We start from the raw sequence: 21,966 nt of genomic DNA on the forward strand, positions 1-21,966 counted from the left end.
ACAGTCAGAAAAATTACCCATTAGACCAAAAACAAGGTACAATATCTCATAGTGGTCATTGTTATAAAATGGCTCATGTACAAAATGCCATAATTTTATCTCCCACACTATCTTATAATCAAGTCTGTTCTGAGATGTTGGTAGTGCTGCTGAGGACTAGTTAAACATAATGATGCGTCTTAGAAACCTTGTGATTAAATAAACAAGGAGTCAGTCATAGAATTTTTATTTGTTGGAAATACCTTGAGGCCATAGTTCTATGATATGGATGAGTGAAAATGTTTATAATGATTGTGAGGGAACTGGAGCATGGTGACATGCCACAGGGAACCTAAAAATACGACTGTTAATTGTTTTCTGCAGAATAAGCTAATAACATTAACTTTTCATCATTTTCCACTAAAGAGATCTGTAAGTACATGCCTTTAACAAACATCTTTCTGTTATAAGCATTCCTATAATGTTTTCTGTGATCATACAAGGTGACTTTTTTTAATCACTTAGTTTCATTATTAAAAACTCTGAGGGCCTAATCGACCTTAAAATGCAGCTGGTTACAATAAAGTGATATTTGATCACAACAGGCCTATGGGTAGGTTGCCCCATTTCCTGGGTATCAGAACTTCCTGATAAATCAATTGCATTTCAAAGATTTAAAGTGGCCCAACTCAATTGGTGAGCCTCATGTTGCACAGCTTAATACTATTTCGGCTCTAGCCCCACCTATCAATCCAACCCTGGGGTTAAATTCTGTTTGGCTAATATTTTATATGATATAAAAATACTAAAGTACAACTAGCATAGACATTCTTGAAACTTAATACAGCGAAACTACTTATAGGACTGTCTCGTTTTAGGTCACAGTGAAATTACATACCTAAGACTGAAAGTTATTAGACTTCATAAAAGATGAAGAGAATATTGTCTTTCACTATACCCTATCAAAGATAAAATACTCAAGATTGTGGTATACCTAAATACACCAGAGGTCCTTCATTACTCCAAAGATTGCAAACATTTTCACTTCGCCTCACTTAAGTATTTTAGCTCAATTTAATGAAGAAGAAAGAATCATTATTTAAGAACACAGCAATCAACTGTCCTGGTGACATGAGAATTGGATTCCATGGTGGGCAAATACGAAGGTGCGACAATTGAAGTGGCAAAAACAGAACTATCCACCATTATTTTTTTTAATATGTTAATTTTTCTTAATTATAGAATAAAAACTTGGTTCTTCGCTAGAATAAGAATGCTATGATCTTCATTAAAACACCTTGCCCTGGCCTAACCAACAAATTACTCAACTTGCATCACTTTACGATTCGTGCTATTTCCACAATTTGCGGCACGGTGCATCCTTAAAATATCAAAATTGATAGATAGATATTCGTCTTTATTCTGGGGCGAGACTGAGACGTCTCTTCTACCACCCCTATTGAGGTAATATTTTGGTGTTTTCCTATTTACTACATGACAAGTCGGGAGCAACCCTACGGAAGCCTTTACAGACATATGGACCAGAAATGAGCTCAAATTTTGTTGTTAAGAATTGGGTCGATTATTGGCGCTTCAGTTAAAAATGATGTCACATTCGTCACCGAATGTTACTACCATAATTTATAGGCATTTTGCATTTACAATTTGATGTTTCATTCTAGAAAGGTAAACTAGTTAAATTAGCCAGAAAATGGCAATGCTTCAGCTCATATAAATATGAGATTGAATGAGACACAGGATATTAATGGTCCATATTAAGTAGGAGAAACAATTAACACATCAGAAGTTTCGAATTCATGTCTTGTAATACACTTGCCCCATATTACCCCTAGAACACTTATAGTTATAATGTTTGTAGTTTCCCTCGAATTACAACGTTGACAACAAGGTGAAGGCTCTGGCCTGCAGATGAGGCAAATTAAAAAAGCACACTGTTGCCGGACCTGAAACTTTCACGTTAGGAGGGCGGTTCATAATACTTTACTTGAACGCATGGAAGTTAAACGTAATAAATCAAAAAAGAAGGATTTTTTCTTACCTTTTTCTATTTCTAAATGTCTGACTATCTTCTCCTGTAAAACGACCTTATAATCAAGGAGAATGCTACTTCTGGCAACATTGTTACGCCCGATGAAGTCATTCAATTGTTCACTTGGCAAACGATGGAATCGAAGAAAACTATTTATCAAATATATCGCAATGACTGTCGATCAAACTCGACGTCATCGACTCTTAATTACGGAATAAGTATATTGTTGAAATAGATATCACGTTTACACTGTCCATTAAATACTATGATTTCAAAGTTGGACAGAGAAACGTTAAATCCGATGAATACGATTGCAGTACATACTGACTGAGAAATGTTGTTTCAACGAATTTGAATCTATTATCACTTGGCTTTTTGTTCTAATGTGTTATAGGTTGTAGCCATGCATCGATAGCATTGCGCAAAACCACCCTGGTATTATCATAAGTTGAAGAATTAAGAGTACAAATCAATAATTACTGTGGCTCTTTTAACGTGAGCGTTGTCAAATACGGCATTCATAATCGTAATTTGGTTTTTACAGCGTTACTTCATACGATATTTCCTCTGCTTTTTCCAATGACCTTAGTTCTAGCGGATTTTCTTCGTTAACATACTATCCAGTTCTTACAAAACATTGAACCAGTCTACGGTTACTAAAAAAATGAAACATTCTCAGCTTCAAGTTGGATAACGATATCTTAAATAAATATAATGATGTTTCCATGATACATACGTTATCCTGCACTTAAATGCTTCGTCTCACATCGCTTGTGTAATAAATGTAAAAAAAGTGAAAAGAATTGAAAGCTAAAATCGCTGAAATCATTTCTAGCAGCGGATAATAAGTAAAAAAATGTAAGTCTGTTGGTACCCCTGGAAAGTTGGGCATGTATGTTGATTTCCGTTGCCGATTGTTAGCTTCAGAAATAAGGTCAATAACTTCAGTTCAATAACGTATACATCTACAAAGGTAAGTTGTGTTTATGTTGTTTATGCAATTAGGGTTTTTTTTTAATTTTCAAACGAGAGAGCTAACTCTTGTCGTGTACACAATTTTAATGTGTGGGGGCAGGTTGTAGACTGGTACGCTGAGCAGATCTCTGCTCTAGGGTCAAATATTTATATCAAGTGGCATTCCATGATGACTGTCTCTATGCTACGGTTTTGTGTTACTTGCATTTTAACTGACGTAATCAGTATTTGAGTCGAAATTTAATGGTTTTTTCGCCTCAATGCAATTTTAATAGTGCAGCGAAATGCAATAATGCCGTTTTAAACGCGATACATTCTTGAATGAATACATTCCTAGTGCACCGTTTGTTTTGAGATTCTAGCCATTCTTGTATTACTTTTTTAAACATTATAATTGCTAACAGTTGTTTTGCGTCTAATTTATTTTTATTGGAATATTTATTGTTTATTTATTTACGTTACAGTTGCAAACATTTCAAAGATGTGACATTAAAATGCATATCCGGTCATCTACTCCGCGTTTCGTGAACATGGATGTGAAAGGTAAGTTTCTCCCTGAAATTGTCAATGAAATTTTCCTATTGTCGAAGATTAATAGTTTTTCCGCCCAAATATGGATTTAAAAAAATATTTTAGCGATATGATGCTAGCGGTTTATTTTCACAGAAACTAATATTTTAGTGCGTAATGATTGTGAAATAACCTCGGATTGAGTGAAAAATTTATCCGTAGAACACGACAGGTATTATCGTAATGAACATGTTGTACTATGAGTGATGTCAGCACTGTAAAATTGCATCTAAATTTTAGGTTTGAACTTGAGTTATGGCTGAAGACACCAGGCTTCTCCTCCTGAGAGAAAAAATAAATCTTTTCAGCTCAGGTTTATTCGGCTATTTGTCTTCCGTATTTTACTCGGTTAGAGCAATTTTCTTGCTGCCATTTAACTACTCGTAATAATAACCTTTCGTGCTATTCCAAACATATACAATCATGCAAAGAGATTAGTGACAGCCTCTTTAACAAAATTATCCACTATGTCACTTGACTGATGCGAAGAGAAACGATTTTCAAGAAATTACCGTGGAAATTGTTTTCACATCTTCAATTTCAATGCAAGCACTATCAGAAATGGCCCAGTGATCAAAAATGCCTTGCAACTGCATGTAACAGTAAAATAGTGGGTTTCCTCCAAGAAAAAAATATTGATTTTGTGAAGTCGGCTTTAAGGAGAAAGAGTTGCAGAAATCATAGCTTAAGTAAATGGCTTTAATTACCAGTTAATATTAATTTCAAGAGCTAATGAGTCTAATACCATATAAGTTATCTGTATATATTCAGGGATTTAACCTGAATCATTTTATGTTTATTTGGTATTAATTGACCGAATACTGTAAATCAACATATAAGCACCACATATTATCGCATCCACTGTTATTTCACTTCAATTTAACACAAAAGGAAGATTTCTATTTGCTTGTTGTAAAAAGTAAGCAAATTGGATTCACCTCCAATAATTGCTGGCTGTTTTCTCTCCTTATTGTAAATATTTCATGCAGTATAAGTTTTTGAGTCTTCCCTAGTTCATTTAAATAGCTTGCTTTCTCCACGTTGCTTAAACACAATAGTAAAAATTTGTAGAAAAGACAAATTAAACTCATGTTTTATATGAAGTCAGTATGTGATGCAAAACAATATGCATATGTACATTTTTGTTTTATCAAATTCCTGTAATGCTTGTAATATTCATTACTGATACCATTTGATGTTTTCAATTCTAATTGATTGTGGCTTAACTTGCAGAATTACATATTAATTGGACAGGTAATTTGCTTGCTTCTTCATACTGTATTTTCAAGCTCCATCTCCGAAATGGGATACATTTTCAGCTACTTATTCCCACTTGGTATTATAAAAAGGTTTAACTGTTGACCTGACCAAGTTCTCTTCAAATGCATATATTTGGCATTATTGCGGAGCTTAAGTATGAGGATGTAGCTGAGAGAACACAGCAATCAGCATGAACTTATTATCCATATTGAATTATTCGATTCTGCAAATAGAATAATCTCCTCTGGATCTACCTGGATGCACTTAGCTTAGTCTAAGCCTTCATTTATCAATAGAAGGTTGATCTCTATGAAAAATGGTCAAATCTTGATTGGTGTGTTATCAAGTTACACAGCAGGAAACTAAATACTTTCATGCAAATACATGTGTATCTCGGATGTGTTTAGGACCAAGATTGGTGGAGTAGTAGGGACATAAAAAGAATTGGTTGGGCAAAGGAGCTTTCACAAGGAGGGCATTGATGACTGGGAGGTTAAAGAAGTGTGTTGAGAAGAGGTTGATGTGGAGCGTGGTTTTGTACAGCTTGGAATCATGGTCATTGAAGCAGGATGATAGGCATAGATTGGAGGCTTTTTAGATGTGGGTGTGGGGATGGTGAAGTGGATGGAAAGGAAAACAAACGAGGAAATGCTAGGAATAATGGGGTAGAAGAGGGGATTGTTTAAGAAATCAAAAGGAGGTAGGAAACATGGACATAGAGCAATCAGATTGGCAATTGGATGTTGAAGACTTATTAAGGGGAGAATGTTAGGGAAGCAAGGAGGGGGAAGAGAAAAGATAGGCATGTTGGAATGAATGAATGAAGAGAGGAAGGAAGGATGCAGAATTGAAGAGGGACTTACTGTAGTTTCATATGTCAGCTTGTGTTTTGATAGCAGAGGCAAGTTAATGTATCTTTGTACAATTGTATAAGCTCTGCGAATTCAAAACCCTTTTTCTTCACTATAATACAAAAAATAATAATTACCTAAAGGTAAAACAAAGGAATAATTGAATAAAAGTTCTTTCAGAATGTACAAAGAGATGTAGCAGTTTGCTATGGGATAAGTAGAAAGTGTTTCATCAAGTCTTCATGATTTAAGCCATGTTTTTCACTCTGTAACATTCATAATTGTGGAACAAAAATGGTGTATTAACTCCTCATTAAGGCTATAGTAATTGTTAATCACATTTCATTATCATATTAATGATAATATTCTAAGTCATCCATATGTACCAATATCTCTCCATACGTTGATGGAGAGATATTGGTACAAATACACCAATTGATCAATTCCAGTAGAAACTTCTTTCATTCAGGAAATCATCAACAGAGTATGAAAATGAGGAATCATATCTTTGACAGGCTAAGTAAGTAGCTATGCAATGAATCTTGAATGATATTGAAATATTCCCTCCCCAAGGACTACAATCGTAGAATGATGGATGGGCTTGTGTGTTCTAATGAACTCTGGAGCTGAGCTATCAGGAGCATCGATAATTGCTCATGGTCAGGTCACCCATTTGTAATAGGTCATAGGATTCAGATGAAAGGTAGTTAGCTTAGCATCTGCTCCTCAGTGAAGGCACATGATCCAATTGGGGCTACCATATGAGTTGGTGTCATTTTGAAACCAGATGAAGGCAACAGGAATGACCTCAATTAATTTTCCCCCAAATAATAATGGACTTGGATCTGAGTATGAGTCCTGACAGGCAGTGGGAGATGCATGGCTTCTACAGTCATCAAATCCTAACAAAGTAAAATTGACAGCAGTAGTACAGAAGAAGATGGGAACAGAATAGTGACTTGGAATCTAAGGATGATGCTGAGGACAGCAAAATTGGAAAATATAAGGTAGGAGATGGAGAGATGAAATTTATATATTTGAGGGCTGTGCGAGGTGTGATAGAAGGATAGTTGGGATTACTGGAGTGCTAGCTATAAAGAAGTATACAGTAGAGGGAAAGGGGGCAAGTAAGGGGTAGCAATAATAGTGAATAAAAAGATAGGAAGAAGCATAGTAAAAATAGAGCAGGTGAGTTATAGAAAATTATGAATTAAAGTAAAAGCTGAATCAATGAACTTGGTCATTGTTTAGGCCTACATGCAACCTAGCAATTATAGGGCGGAAGAATTCGATTGGGTATACAACCAGTTAAAGGAAATAATCACCGGTGGTCTTGTAGGGGAACATCCGATAATGATGGTAGGCAAAGGAAGAGATGGTGGTGAGATGGGGACTATGGTTTAGGGAAAAAAATGACTGTGGGAAGAAAGTAATAAGAGTTCTGAAGGGTTGGGGGGTTAATCATAGCAAAAACTTGGTTTGGAGACCACAAAAAGAAAAACTTGACTGGTGCTGGTTTTATTTGCTGTAATTGTTGATTTAAAAAATAAATGGGATAATAGCATCATGCATGTATCTGTACTGTTATTGTACTTTGTGCTTGGGGATAATTATGGATTTATTGTGAAATTTTTCTCATACTATTTTTTTCCAAAATTTGCCTGTCATATTCGATTCCTACACTTTTGCCAGAAACTAGTTCCTAATGTTTTTCTGATTTCAATAAATATGTTTTCACTCATAACCCTGAAAACATAAAGAGTTTCCAACCTTATTATATATAATCCTCTGGGCTTTTCTTATTTTTATTTTGTCAATGAATAGAATTGGGTGAATTCTTCTCGGGTCTTCCACCGGGTCATTGAATCAGAAGCCCTGATGACGATGACCAAGTCGGGAATCGAAACGTCGGCAGCTATGGAGACATTGACCCGGTGGAAGACCCGAGAAGAATTCACCCAACTCATATGCCGGGAAAGCACCAGATCTTTCAATGAATAGAATTTTTGTCAGATCACTGTCCCTATTTTTAATTAATGTCAAAATTGAATAGAGAAATGAATACTTTGGCAAAAATTGAATAAAATATTATGTACTTAGGCAGGAGCTCACTTTTCTATTTGAATAATTTCTTCAACATGTCCTTTATCATTAATTTTTCATTATTATTCTTTTTGTTTAGTTTGTTCCAGATTGTAATAATGTTGGAATAGACAAGATGCTGGTTGCAGGCTGTTCCTAGAATGTTGATGTCCTGTTTTGCACATGAGGCTGCTCCAGGCTAAAGTCCAGATGACATGATCTGTAAATGTTATTCCCTTTTTTTTTGCTTCCTTTTAGAAAAGATTAAAATTTCTTAGTGATATTGCTAAATTTGTGCATGGTTTTTGAATGAAATTGAACCCATTTCATAATTTGTGTGTCACGGAAATAATTTTTTCTTTATTTTGAGGCATTTAGTTTCAGTTTACAATGAAGTTCTCTAACCCATTTTGACGTCAATAATGTGTTAGTTTGCCTTTCCTTCTCATCAGCTGGATTGCTCCCATTCTATGTGGGTCTTTCAATGTGTCCGTAAGAAAAAATAGAAAAACATTAATTTGCGTAGATTTTTAAAAAAATTTCAACATTCTCCTTGTTGCTGGATACACATTTCCCTGCATGTTTCCTTATTTTTGCAGCCATCCAAAAAGTAGCTATTCGGAAGGTCCTCAAAATAGGCATTTGTGATCTGTGTTGCAATGACCTCCTCCTACGACCTGAATCATTTTATACCGAACTATTTGTTCAAGTTTGCAAATTAGGAAAGTGGCTGGGGGCCAAATCTGATGAATACAGTGGATTTTGTAAAAATTCAACCTTTAATTCCATAATTTTCACTAGCGAAACTGCACAGGTGTGCAACTGTGTCTTGACGGGAAAGAATTTTTTTCTTTGCCAAATGAGGACTTTTTTCTTGATATCTTTGCTCAACCAGTGCAATAACGATGCATAATACTCTAGTAGTAGTATTGGCAGCATCTTTAAGGGAGGCGACTGACATCTGAGGTTCTTTGCACCATTAGGGATGGTTGAGAAAGGAGGAAGGGCGGAGAAAAGCCTACTCCTAAAAAGGCTTCCAAGGGGTTTGAAGTTTAACATCCAAAAAATTTGATAGATAGTGTACTCACTCAAAGTGCCTGAATCCCTTTCTGAATTCTAACCCAGACCCTTGGAGTGGGAAGCTAGTGCATTAACCACCGCAATATCCTGATCCCCCATAATACTGGCACTGTTTTAACTCTTCCTTTGTCTCTGAAGTGTAGCACTGTAACCATGTTTCATATAAAATTATGCATCAATGCAGAAACTTGTTAAGATTGCAATGTAAAAGTTCCAAATCAGCCACATAATTGCATTAATCTCCACTGAGAGAAAACGCAGCACCCATCTGATCGAGACTTTTTTCTAATTTTTCATGCAAAATTGAAAACTGTACCTTGTGATATGCCTGTTGCCTCAACTGAATTATGAACTTTGATTTATCATTCACTGAAAACCATGTGGTGTATTTTGTCAATCATTTCGATGGAAGTCACTTCTATGGGACATCCTGAATGATGTTCATCATTTTTTAATACACGGCCACATTTAAACTCATTTACCCAATTGTAAACCATCTCAAACAGGAGCAAATGTGCCATGGGCTTAATCCAACTGGACTTCGATCTCTTTGGGTGTTAAGCCTTTTAAATTGAAGTATTTTATCACCTCATGAAACCCATTATTTCCATCTTTATAAATTAACAAAAATTTTGTTGCTCGATGCACTATGAAAATGAAACCATGAGATGGTTATAGCTGAAATTTTAACTAAAATCTAGTGAGAGATGAGGCTTACTAAAATTAAAACTTTTACAATATTCTGAGTGTCATCTATTGGATTTCCTAAGGAATTATAGAACGACACACAGGGTTTCTGTAACAATATAATAATCTTACTCTCTGTAATATTGGCTTTCTTCTTGTAAAAATTTCTTACAAGTGTAGATGATATTTGGATTTTAAACCATCTGACATCATCATAGATCCTCAACGCCTCTTGTTGTGTTACAAATACAGTTCCATTAGGACTGTGACTATGAAAACTATAAGACATTAGTTATGTTGAAAAATTCACTGTATTTATTCAAAGTAGTCTCCCTTTGGATCAGTACACTGCTGAAATCGATTGAAAAGTGTTTTGAAACAGTCACTGTAGTCATTTTTTGGAATTGCATTTAGTACTGCAGTACTATTTTCTTGAATGTCCTTAATGGCATCATAACAGTGTCCTTTCATTCAGGGGCGTATTTACCAGTACGCCATGGCATAGGGCGGCAGCTCCCAGGGGGCGGCACAAGTCTCGGAATTTTTATTTCATCAGTTTTTTTTAATGCGAACATATTGATTCAAAATCCTGCGTGTTTTCTTTTTTAGAAAAAAGGTTCCACCATACGCCGCCAGGAGTGCGAATCCTGTGTTTACATTAGTCATTGTCTTGCGAATGATCACGCTATTCCTTTTTTTGATAGTTTCTGTTGTTAGGCCCGAAGACCTTGTGGACACATTGAATTTGGTTCGCATTATTTAGAAAATTAATTCCTTAAGGGGACGGCAGACATTGACTATAGTGTTGGGCGGCAAATGGGGTTAATACGCCCCTGCTTTCATTGCCAACTTCAAATTGGGGAGCAACCAGTCTGCAGGGGCCGAATATGGTGGTTGATCCAGGGCTGTGATACCTTTTCTTGCCAAAAGTTCTCATACAGTTTTTGCTTTGTGGCCTGAGGCTTTGTCATGGAGGAACATTCAGGAACCTGCCTCTCGGTAGTAGGGTTGAATAGAACAAATTTTTGCTCACAGATGATGACACTGTGATAATATTCAGAATTAACCTTTAGCCATTCTGGTACAAACTCCTTCAGAATGCTTCCTTTGGAATCAAAGAAAACTTAAATCATTGTCTTCACATGACTTCTGTTCTGTTCTTCACTCCACACTGTGCCCTGCCACTTTTAACCCTCTTAGTGCAGCGGGGATTCCAGGGGTACTAGTGAGAAGTGCGAAGGGAAATTCAAGAAAATGTATCACCTTAGAAAAAAGAACATTATGAAGTTATTTGTTTAGATATCCATATGCAGTTTTTTTATTTTAAAATATAATATTGTAGTTAATAATGATGTAATACATTTACATCATCTGAAAAATAAATGTAATTACTACAGTATCATAAATTCTGAGAATATTTTTTTAGCAATTATATTTTGATTTTTAGACACAAAACTAATGTTTTTTTAAAAACATTTTTCAATTAAAATACGATATTTAAATATAATAAAGAATCAAAAAGACATGCAGAAAATATTATAAATAAATAAAGAAAAACCAGTGAATTGCAAATTTTTTTGGTCAGCCTCTGCATAGTTCGATTTTGTTGAAAAGGCTGATCTCACCCTAGTCAAATTGGGACTTTTCCCCTTTCCTTGAGACTGAGGCAATGTGCTTACAATCTAAAGGCAGAGAAAAACCAAGTTCTAACTCACAGAGAACTGCTGACAATGTAATCCATTACACAGGGCGCAATTGATTAGATAGGATGGACGCAAGAGAAACCAAAATGATTACAAAGCAGTGCTCTCATTTCCATCATATCAACAAAGTCTGAATAAGCAGTTATATATCAACACCACCCCACCATAACACATTCAAGAGATTTCAGATGAACACAGATTAGTAGCCTTTCAGTGGCTTTTCATAGTGGAAAGACCACTCAGAAAAAAAAAACGAGCAGACAATTAGGCTGAGCTTCCCGACATGTACAAAATTGAACGAAAAATTATAGTAAGAATCATACTTTTTGAAAAGCATTTAAAATTGCTAATAAAAAATTAAAAAATTAGTTACGTAATTCTATGAAATTCAACCTATCAAGCACAAAAACCATAAATTATTAAGAAGAAAAAACCATAAGTTACAGCGATTTAAACAATAGCCTACGCAAGAGCCGATATATCGGCCCGCCGCACTAAGAGGGTTGAAGAGGCTCATACTGGAAACGCCATGTCCTGTCGCCAGTTACAATTGATTTTGTGAAACCAGCATCACTTTGGGCTGCCTTTCACAGGGCTTCACAGTGTTTGACACCACCAAACTTGATGGGGCCTCACTGTGCCTCTGCCATTTGCTGACAAGTATCAATCACCTACTGCTACATTCACAGCCAGAACACATGCTGCAGCGATGCTAGTGCTTTGAACTTCTTCACAGTTGTTGCTGAAACTTGAAAGGATCTTGAAAACAGTAATTTTTTAACATAATCCATGTCTTTTAATTTCCATAGCCGCAGTCCTAACAGAACTGGGATAATGAGGGTAAAAAAGAAACTTAACACCTCCACGGTAAAGATTAAATATTTTACGACCATGATTTCGATGCTGCACATCATCAGGAAACATACATCAACATTTTTTCAACTTATATAGTCTGGCTCCCTGAGGGGAGTGGGTAAAGTAGGGGGAGTAAGGGAGAGGGGACAGGGTAAGGTAAAGGGAGTAAGTCGAGTGCAGGTGTAGCAATTTACGAGTGGGCTAGGGGAGGGGGAGGGTGTGTAGAACTGGGATACACTGTGTACATGCCACTAAATTATAAATTTGCCATAACCTTTCTGCAGTAACATGTTTTGCTTTAGTTTATTAACCATACATGTTACGGAAACATATTTTCTTAACACATAACTATATTTTTATCTCTTTTCTCTGCAAGGATTATAGAAAATGTAATTTGAATTAATTTGTTGAATTCTAAGTTACTTAATTCTGTAATAGGTTCAGAAACCTTTGTGTGGAAAGTTCATTCTTCTTTTTCTCTTGATGTAGTTGTTTTGGAAAAGGTTCTAGGTTTGGCTCTAAAATACTTGCACTGTGCTTAGTGGAATTTTTTGCTCTAGAATTACCAGCGAGGCATATTCACCAAGATAAAAGCTCACTAATAAGATTAAAAAGGACTGTAAACCCTCATTAATCTGGACTCTACAAGGCCAGAGATTGTCTAGAATAAGTGAAATCTTGAGTAACCAGAGATTCGACTCATGCAACTTCACTAAATATTCTTCAAAACTATTCTTGTGGTGATTATCGCTGACTATTAAAAATGACTTTATATAAGCTTAATTGTAAAAACGTCTTACTTTACCCTCCAAATGTCCTGCCACTGGTGCTAGCCAAAAGTGCAGAGGGTAATAAAATTAAATGTATCACGTGAAGGAAAAAATATTTTGAAATCATTTTTAAAGATATTCATGTGCAATTTTTTTTTAATGATAACTATCAGGTAATATTTAGAAATAAATTTAAAATTGTCTTACAAAATAATGGTAATAGTTTGGGTTCAGGATGGTGCAGTGGCTAATGTACAGGCTTCCCACTGAGAAGCGGGTTCCCTTCTGGTGGTATTCTTCATTTAATTAACATGAATTTCCACAAAGTTGAGCCGGGATCAATTGAATATTTACTTATGTGAAATTTAAACATTTAAATGAAAACTTTCCATTGTATGTGCTTTGGTTTTCATGTGAAATTGTGAATCAAAATAAATATGTTCTTTTTTTAGGACCAGAATAGCCTTCATGGTCAGAAGAAGAATTTTAATTCTTGAAGATTTTATTGTGGAGACCACAGAACTGAAACCATGTTTGAACACGGTGGTCTCCAAGGTGCACCCCAGCGGATGTATACCGATGATGGCAGCAAGGTCTGTAATTTGATTTTATTTAATAGTTTTTATGAGGCATGTGTTTCCATAATACTGATTTCACATGTTAACACCTTTACCAGGCCATGAAGGCATAGATATGAAGGTGAATTGTACAGTGTATATACCATTCACTAATTGTGACATTGGCTTACCAAAACCTGACATTTTGACAACAAGTGGAACATTGAAAATGTTTGCTAACCCCAACATAACTAATCATTCCTTACCTCTTTGACTGTTGTACTAACTCAAATGGTTCTGTTCATCGGGCAGTAATAGGTTTCATAAATGATTCCTGAACATCTAACACCATCGACTGAAATGGAGTGATCAAGAGGGACTGCTGACTCAAAATCAACCTGCATTGCTCATAACCCTATCAGTAAATGAATATAGTATTAAATCAGCTAATTTTAATCTTACTTCCTAGTTGATAGTTGACGTAGTTAACCAAAACCTGACATTCTGACTACAAGGGGCACTTACTCGTAAAATACAAGATGTGTACTCATCCTTGGTGGACTGACCTTAGCTGGATTGGGGCCACATTACGGTCTGTGGACAGCAAACATAACACTGCCTAGACTATATGCGTCACCCAGTCATCACTCAAAAGGAGTTGATTGCTGGAATGTTGCGTTTTGCTTTCAGGTGTTTGGGTTCCAAGCTAAAGAGCAGAAGGATATGGAAGAAAAGTACAAGGTTGAAATGGGGGTAGTTGCGGCCGGTGGAGGGCCAGTTAAGGAGTTCCCCTTTTGCTACAATATGAATATGCTGCAGAAGGGAGTGGGGGCCATTACTGGGGGCCCCCCGGACGACCTTAAGCAGCCACAACATGTAAAAGGATAAGGATTAGATGCTACCTAAGTGCATTGAGTTCTGCAAGTTGTCAAAGAATGTTGGGGTTTGGAAGCATTGTTCTTTCACAAAAAAAGTTTTTGAGTCCATTGAGACATGCCTAAAGCATGCAAATAGCCAATGACATGGTGTTCCTCTAATGGCGTGTTTCAAGAACTAACATATTTGACAATTTCATGTGAAAAAGTATCATTTCAATGAGAATACTTACTGCCTTGAGGGTAGGATATAAATGAATGCAAGTTGTTTGCTTTTTCTTGTTTAAGGTACAGCAGCAAGCGCAATCAGTGGTTCAACAACAGCAACCCCAGCAGCAGCAGCCCCAACAATGTTATAGGTTTGACGTTTGCAGTCAGCAATTTAGTTACAATTATGCACTAGTGAATCAAATGTCACTGGCTGCCCCTTACAAATGTGATGTCTGTGGATTGGGGTTTGCCCATTCATCGTTGTTATCCCACCATAAGAGGGTACATGCCGCTGCTGCAGTTGCATCTGCTGCGGCTACATCTGCAAGTAGTGGTGGTGAAGGTGCATCAGGTGAATAACTTTTATGTTCATTGCACATAGAATAATATTTGCCAAGGTGATAAATATTAATGGTACCAGCAATCCCTGGCGTATTGTTAACAGTTATATATGTAGATCACGGTTTTATATGAACAGCATATACTTAGCTTATTTTAGAGTTTTAACAGGTTCAGGCAAGCAAGTTAAAGAAATTTTAACAAACATAAATGATGCATTCAATTTGCTCTGTCAAGGAAGCACATGCTCTTAGAGGTCAGCTATAACTTGGTGATGCAGAAGCTGTTAGGATGGGAGTAGTGTGTGATAGGAAGACAGAAAGATCATGTGAGCCCAGATATGTGATCCTCCTTTTATAGAAATGCTCCTTTTAGATCGCATACTAAGAGGAAGCAAACTACCCTCCGACACGACTTGAATCCTGCCAGGAATGTAGAGGAGTTGTGTTGTGACTTTTTTTAAGAATCACCAATACAGGCTACATCTGTTTTTCTTAAAGTAGACATGTTTTGGAGTAGCTTAAGGTATGTCCCTTCATTCTGTATCACTGCTTCTGATAGGATGAGCTTGGCCTATTTTTGATGAAATACTTTTTAATGCTGAAGTGTATTTATTAATCTCATTACTTTCGAGGTGAGCATTCTTAAGCTTTGGCGGGAAACTTTTTAAGTGGAAAATTGCCAGAGTTTTCCTCTGTTATTCAATGGGGACATCGTCCTAGTTGTTGTTGCATTTGAAGGCATTTTATTTGTTGACATGTTTGCAATATATTTTGAATGAAATTTTCATACTTCCAAAATAACTATGTTGAACCATGTATACAAATGTCAAAAACCTTATGTGCGAATGTCAAGAAATATTTTAGCTGCCTATATACATTTTCGCATATCTTTAGAATTTGCCCTTCAGGAGTGCTCAGAACTAATAAGGTGGCTCTATACTAGAAGGTGAGATACACTGCTGTGATTAAGAGAACAAACACAACATTGTCACCCTTATACTGTATTTCAGATGTACATGGTGGAAGAGACTACTGCTCAATTATGTACTTTGTTAGCATTCCAGGGAAATCTCTTGAAGAAGCAACCCCATGGCTCATATGAAGAGTCACCTGCTGTTGACAAGCTGATGCTACAGTTGCTAAACAATTCCCCTAATTGCCATTGTTTTCATGGCCCAGGGCTTATCTTAAAACTTAGCTTAGATCTTCTGAGACATGGGGTTATTCAGAGAAATTGCCTCAATACTCCCAAGTGGGCATTTGAAAATTAAAGTCATAACTTTTTCTAACGTAAAAGGTGATGGTAAAAAATATAATCAACTTCCCTGTAATAATCTGGTTGATTTGAAAAAATGTGTTTTTCAATAACTCCTTAAAAAATCCAAGAAGCTGATGCTCATAACATCAGGAAATGTTTGCTTTTAGTGAGTCTCATTTCTCACTAGACTGCTGTTAAGTGTCAGCAATGTCCACCTTGTGGCTTCATTTTCATAGTCAATTTAAGCAACAAACTTCAGTTTATTTAGAAAAATAGATAAAAATAAGTTTTGTGTGGTGATTAAACACTTAACACACGTTAAGGCTTAATGTGGAAAGAGATCAAAACCAAGTTAGATGAACGTCATGGTGTATCTGCTCATATTTTTTGGATATTTGCAATTGGTTAAATGAGATTAAATGTGGCCGTACATCCTCAAATGATAAACATTATTCATTATGTCCTGTGAAAGTGACTTCCTTTGAAAAGATTGATAAAATTCATTACATTGTTTTCAGTTATGAGAAAACAAATTTGCACTTTTCCATAAGTTTATTGGTAACGTATTACACGTTTCGGTTCACAGAACTGCCATCAGGTACAAGGCATGTACTTGATGATGGTTCCTTAAACCAAAACACGCAGAATGTTACTAATGAACTTGTGGAAAAATGCAAATTTGTTTTCTGATAATGATGAACTCCCACTACATCCCGCCTGAATCTGTTAAATTTATGGTTTTTTGAATGATTGTCGAAACAGAGTTCGCAAATAATTGAGGAGATAAACATCTTACAATGTTTGCTATATTGCACAAAAAATTAGGGGCAAAAAAATCTCTGGAAGAAGGGTATCATGTTGGTCTCAGTGGAGGATAAACGAAATCGTGTAGTTAATTCTGAGGCATGTTTAGTGCTTTCCCTTCACAATCCTGATGAGTTTTTGCCTGGATGCTTAGCTGTAGATGAATTACGGATACACGACTACATTCCAGAGACAAAGGGACATTCTAAACATTGGTTTTCTACGGACAAACTGGTTTCGAAGAAGGTGAAGATGGTGAAATTGGCCAACAAGGTGATGGCCAAGGTTTTTTGGGATGATTGCTGGATCATCTACATTGATAACTTCTGAAAAGGACGAACAATAAATGGAGAGTATCATGTGTCATTTTTGCACCAATTGTAATTGCAAGAAATCAAGAAAAACCATCATCACTGAGTAAAGAAAAAAATCTCTTCCATGAAGAAAATGAATGGGTGCAAACCTGCACAGTTTAAATGGGAAAATTATGGAATTTAAGTTCGAATTTTATCAATATCCACCTTATTCACCAGAATTTCCCCTTGGTGACTTTTTTTATTTTCAAACTTGAAAAAATTGTTTGACAGACATGTTTCACTTCAAACAAGGTCATCATTGCCAAAGCATGCTGATTTTGACATCAATCTGCAATCCCACTGTTGGAAAGGCTTTAAAAACGTTGGAGAAATGTGGGGAAGTGTAAGAATCTTAAAGGAGATTATGTTGAAAAGTATAAAAATCTACCAAAAACAATTTGTTTTTCTATTTTTTCTTAAGATCTATTGAATGATGCGCTTAAAATTTTAAGACAGGCTTAATAGGAATGATAGTTAAGGTAACAGAACGACCGGAATGAGGAAATGCCATAGAAAACAAGGAAGAGATAACAGGAAGGATAGGAGAAGAAAATCCAAAGATAGGAAAGTGGAGGAATACTTCTGAAGAGGAGTGCAGGAATCTAGCAGATAAAGGCATTGGAAGTTTGGTGACATAATTCAGATTCATAAAATGAATGCAACAGAAGTCAGGGAGTACCTAAATTTTTAAAGGGGCTAGACCTCACCTGTGATGACCTAGTTGGTGTCTGCAAAGTCACGTGCTAAGTTCTCCCCAAATAAATTTACTCAGCCATTCAGTTCTAAAGATGTTTGAAAATAAGTATAGTAATGCAAAATGCTTTGAATTATACTGCAGTAACATTTGTATCAAATATTAAATATATTAACTCTTTGGTGAGCATCAAAATCATCTTCATTGTACTGAAGTGGGTCCTAGAAGATGCTGAAAGTTTGAGATGAGGATTACATCGGTTTATATACAGGATTTCACTGGCTCAATAAAATGTTTCCATGAGAATGTCTTGTCTTGATAATCTTCTGTATATTTACACTTTTCTCCCTTCTGATCTGGAGAAAGGGTTATTTTTTATCAAGTTACAGATGTTGAAAATGAGATGCTCATGGAAGAAAACTTTCTCCAAAAATAAGCGACTTGATTCAGGGCTTGCTGATGCATAATCAAGAATTTCCTGACACTTCCTGGGGTCAGAAAAATATTTTAAATAGACCATGTAATCAGCAGGATATCATTAATCGAAAATGATTGGTACCTGTGATCTTTAAAATCATTGATTTAGTATATATTGTGCATCATCATTACTTATTACATTAAGGCACGTTAATGCCAAAATCATGGTTTTCCTGGTGAGGAAGTACAAAATATGGCATAGTTTGCAATGCCTAAAGCAATATTTTGGTTTGCCTGGACATATGTGTTATACATACAAATATACGATATCCCTATTCATGTAAAACCCCTATTTACCCTAGAAACAATTTTGGAAGATGTTATTTTTGCCCTTACATAGAATATAGGGTATAATTCATATATTGATAAACTGATTTAACAACTTTATGTGCCAAAGTTGTAGGTAATGAATCAATACAAATAAAATTGTGTATATCATTAATAACTCCCCATTGTGTCAAGCAGCAGGGTTAACTTGATCTCTCTACATTAATTTAGATTAAATTCTCTTCCTTTTGAATTTTGTTTGCTTGAACACAAAAAATAAAATTCAAATTGTCCCTACATTTCACGTGGTCTTTATTGTATTCTTACCTTTTAATTGTAAATTTTCATAGGTGAAAAGGTCTATGGCTCCGGAAAGCAGAACAAGTGCGAGACATGTGGTGTTGACATTGAGAGTCCCATTGGGGGCTCCAGCTCGAAGAAAAAACATGTTAAGTTTGCATCAATAGAGGGCAGGGTGAAGTGTGAGTCTTGTGAGGCGACGGCATTTGCGGAGGCGGCAGTGGGGGGTGGGCACCACCCTCACAACAATCACAATGGCCCAGTGGGGGGGTCATTACCTGGGGGAAAACTGCACAATAACAGGAGGGTGGGGATTGTTGTGGGCGGTCACCATCCACAAGTCCGCAAGTGTCAGAAATGCAATGGGTCTGGGATGATATTCATGGGTGGTGTCCATGGGGGTGGGACAGGTTCAACGATCTCTAGTGGGACTGGAAGAGGTGGAGGAAGTGGTGGGGGAGACAAGCCTTTCACCTGCACCGTCTGTGAGAACACCTTTTCCAGGTACGTTGTTCCTCAGTCCCGCCATCAATACAGTAGAGCCTCTTTATAGTGCTTTTTTGCTTGTGATGGCTTATTGCTTACATTGAGTTTGTGCTGTAGCCTTGATCCACGTTCTCTGTAAAGGAAAAATTCTGTCTTAATCAATCTTTAAACGAAACGTGGGAATATACATAGTTTCTGCCGTGGGAACTAGCGCTCTTGTAAGAACAAAAATGTTAAACAATTGGCATTTCACTTCCATTATTAAAATGTATTTTTCAAGGTCATTATTTATCGATGAAGTCTCTAAGAGCTCAGAATATCTCCTTAAGGCAACATCAGTTGAAGTTTCATCCTAAAAACCAAATTCTCAGTTTAGTCACATCCCAGATCTTGCTAAATAAAATTATGATGCACATATTTACGCTATGTATTTCTGGTTAATATAGTTGAATCAAAAATAATTGTAACCCAATTATAGTACTGGTCTAAAGTACATCATATGTGATATTTTTAAAGAAATTGAATGGTAATTATGGTAAAATTTTGTTAATTTATTCATTAAATATAAAAAATAATGGGGAATTGTGATTTGTTGAATAAAGTGAATGCTTGATTGATATGTTTAACTCTCAGGCTTTCACTATAAATTAATGCAAATATTCATGTTCACTAGTTCTCAATTATCCAGGAATTTTCAGTACGAATATCGAAGAGAGCCAAAATTCCTGCTGCTCTACTTTTCATGCGTATATTAGCATTAAAATTACAGCAGTTTAATTCAGCCTAATGTATCTTTTATTATTTTATTTCAAAGCCTGCCCGATTTCAACCTCTTAGGATATGGTCGTGTAGCTTTTGAAATTTGAACTTACCAACTGAAAGGGTGTTCATATTCCTTACACATAACGATTTGACAATTGATCACAAGTTGCCTTTAATGTATCAAACAACCCATTGCAGGGGAATCAGGATACCTCAGAAAAATATCTGCCACTGCCAGGATTCAAACCCGGGCTCTAGGTGGGAAGTCAGTACAGTTAGTCACTGTACCATCTCGATCCCCGGGAACCTTGTGCAATGAGCATAATTTATTCCACGATCTTTCTCGTAAAGCAAAACACTCATTTAGTGAAACAACTTTTTGCATATGGATTAATATAAAATGCAATAATGCAATCCATGCTGAAAAAAAATAAAATATGGACAAGGTTTATTCGAAGAAATTGAAATATACCTTGTTTTGGAACTGTGGATCATGTTCATCTTTTCTACTTTTGTGGAATGAAGCTACCAGGCATTGTTATTAATGTAGGTAATCTATTGATTAAGGTAAGTTTTCGATGGACTCAACTGCCAAATAAATATTTTGTTATTCCTAACAAAACAAAAGCCAACATCCTACTGAACAAGTCTCTCCTTCATCTCATCCATCATTCATATCCTATTCCTGCCCTTTCCTCATTTGCCTTACATTCTCCCCTCTATCATGGTCTTCAACATTCCACTGCCAACAATATGCCCTTATTCCATTTTTCCTGCCTCCTTAGGATTTCTCCCAACAAACCTCTCTCTTTGCCCACCATACCAAGTACTTCCTCATTTGTTTTCCTTTCGGTCCATTTCACCTTCTCCACACCCACATTTCAAAAACCTTCAATCTCTGCCTATCGTACTGCTTTAATGACCATGTTTCCTTGCCATGCATAACTATGCACCATATGAAAATTTTAATAAGCCTTTTCTTGACATTCTTGCTCAACATCCGTGTCATCAATTCCTTCCTTGTTAAAGCTTCTTTCCTTGTTAAAGCTTCTTTCCTTGATGCAGTTCTTCTCCTTATGCACTTAGTACTTCGACCATTTTGATCCAAAACACTTCTGAGATAACTGTTCCACCTGCTCTAGTTTTTGTCCTCCTATTTTAACATTTAACTTAGTATTTCTCTTTCTGGATAACTGATTTTCATTTGTTTTAATTACATTTATTCTAATCCCTTATATATCACATTGAATTTCCAATTCACTCAGCAATGCTCTAAATCCCTTGGCTGACTGACAAACTAAAACTTAGTCATCGGCAAACCTAACTGATTTTACGAATTGCCTGCCAACTTTCATTCCTATCTCCAGTTTTTCTCATGCTCTTTAATCATTTCTTCTCATATATGTTGAACAGCACAGGTGATAAGGGAAAACCCAGCCCTACTCCTCTTCCTAACTTTGCCCATCTGGACTCTCCATCCACTTGCACCTGAGCAGTCTGAGCCCTCTACAGGTTGGGGATAAGCCTCCTATCCCTCCAATCTACTCCTATTTTCTGCAATATACTTGTATTCGCTAGTTTTTTCCCCATTCATTCTATCAAATGTGTGTTCAAAATCTACAAAAAAGGCAAATACATCCTGATTGCATTCTACTTTCCTCTGTAAGTGATTTCATTACTGCAATGGAATGATGCAGACCTCCCCCATTCCTGAACC

At 36.2% G+C, this 21,966-nt stretch overlaps 1 protein-coding gene across 1 annotated transcript in view; it reads left to right on the plus strand.

Annotated features, from left to right (window-relative positions):
- Window positions 1-3,336: 3,336 nt before the first annotated feature.
- The window catches only part of LOC139695278 (zinc finger protein 345-like), a 97,630-nt gene continuing 79,000 nt past the window's right edge, over window positions 3,337-21,966 (plus strand). Inside the window, exons 1-7 of the mRNA XM_071593974.1 lie at window positions 3,337-3,374; window positions 3,469-3,547; window positions 7,868-7,989; window positions 13,315-13,455; window positions 14,110-14,295; window positions 14,583-14,856; window positions 19,052-19,505. Coding sequence (XP_071450075.1) covers window positions 13,393-13,455; window positions 14,110-14,295; window positions 14,583-14,856; window positions 19,052-19,505 — 977 coding nt within the window. The 5' untranslated portion in view covers window positions 3,337-3,374; window positions 3,469-3,547; window positions 7,868-7,989; window positions 13,315-13,392. The remainder of the gene's footprint in view (window positions 3,375-3,468; window positions 3,548-7,867; window positions 7,990-13,314; window positions 13,456-14,109; window positions 14,296-14,582; window positions 14,857-19,051; window positions 19,506-21,966) is intronic.

Source organism: Hetaerina americana, unplaced genomic scaffold, assembly GCF_022747635.1.
Source record: "Hetaerina americana unplaced genomic scaffold, ioHetAmer1.1.p SCAF_6, whole genome shotgun sequence".
In the NCBI taxonomy this organism is placed as follows: Eukaryota; Metazoa; Arthropoda; class Insecta; order Odonata; family Calopterygidae; genus Hetaerina; species Hetaerina americana.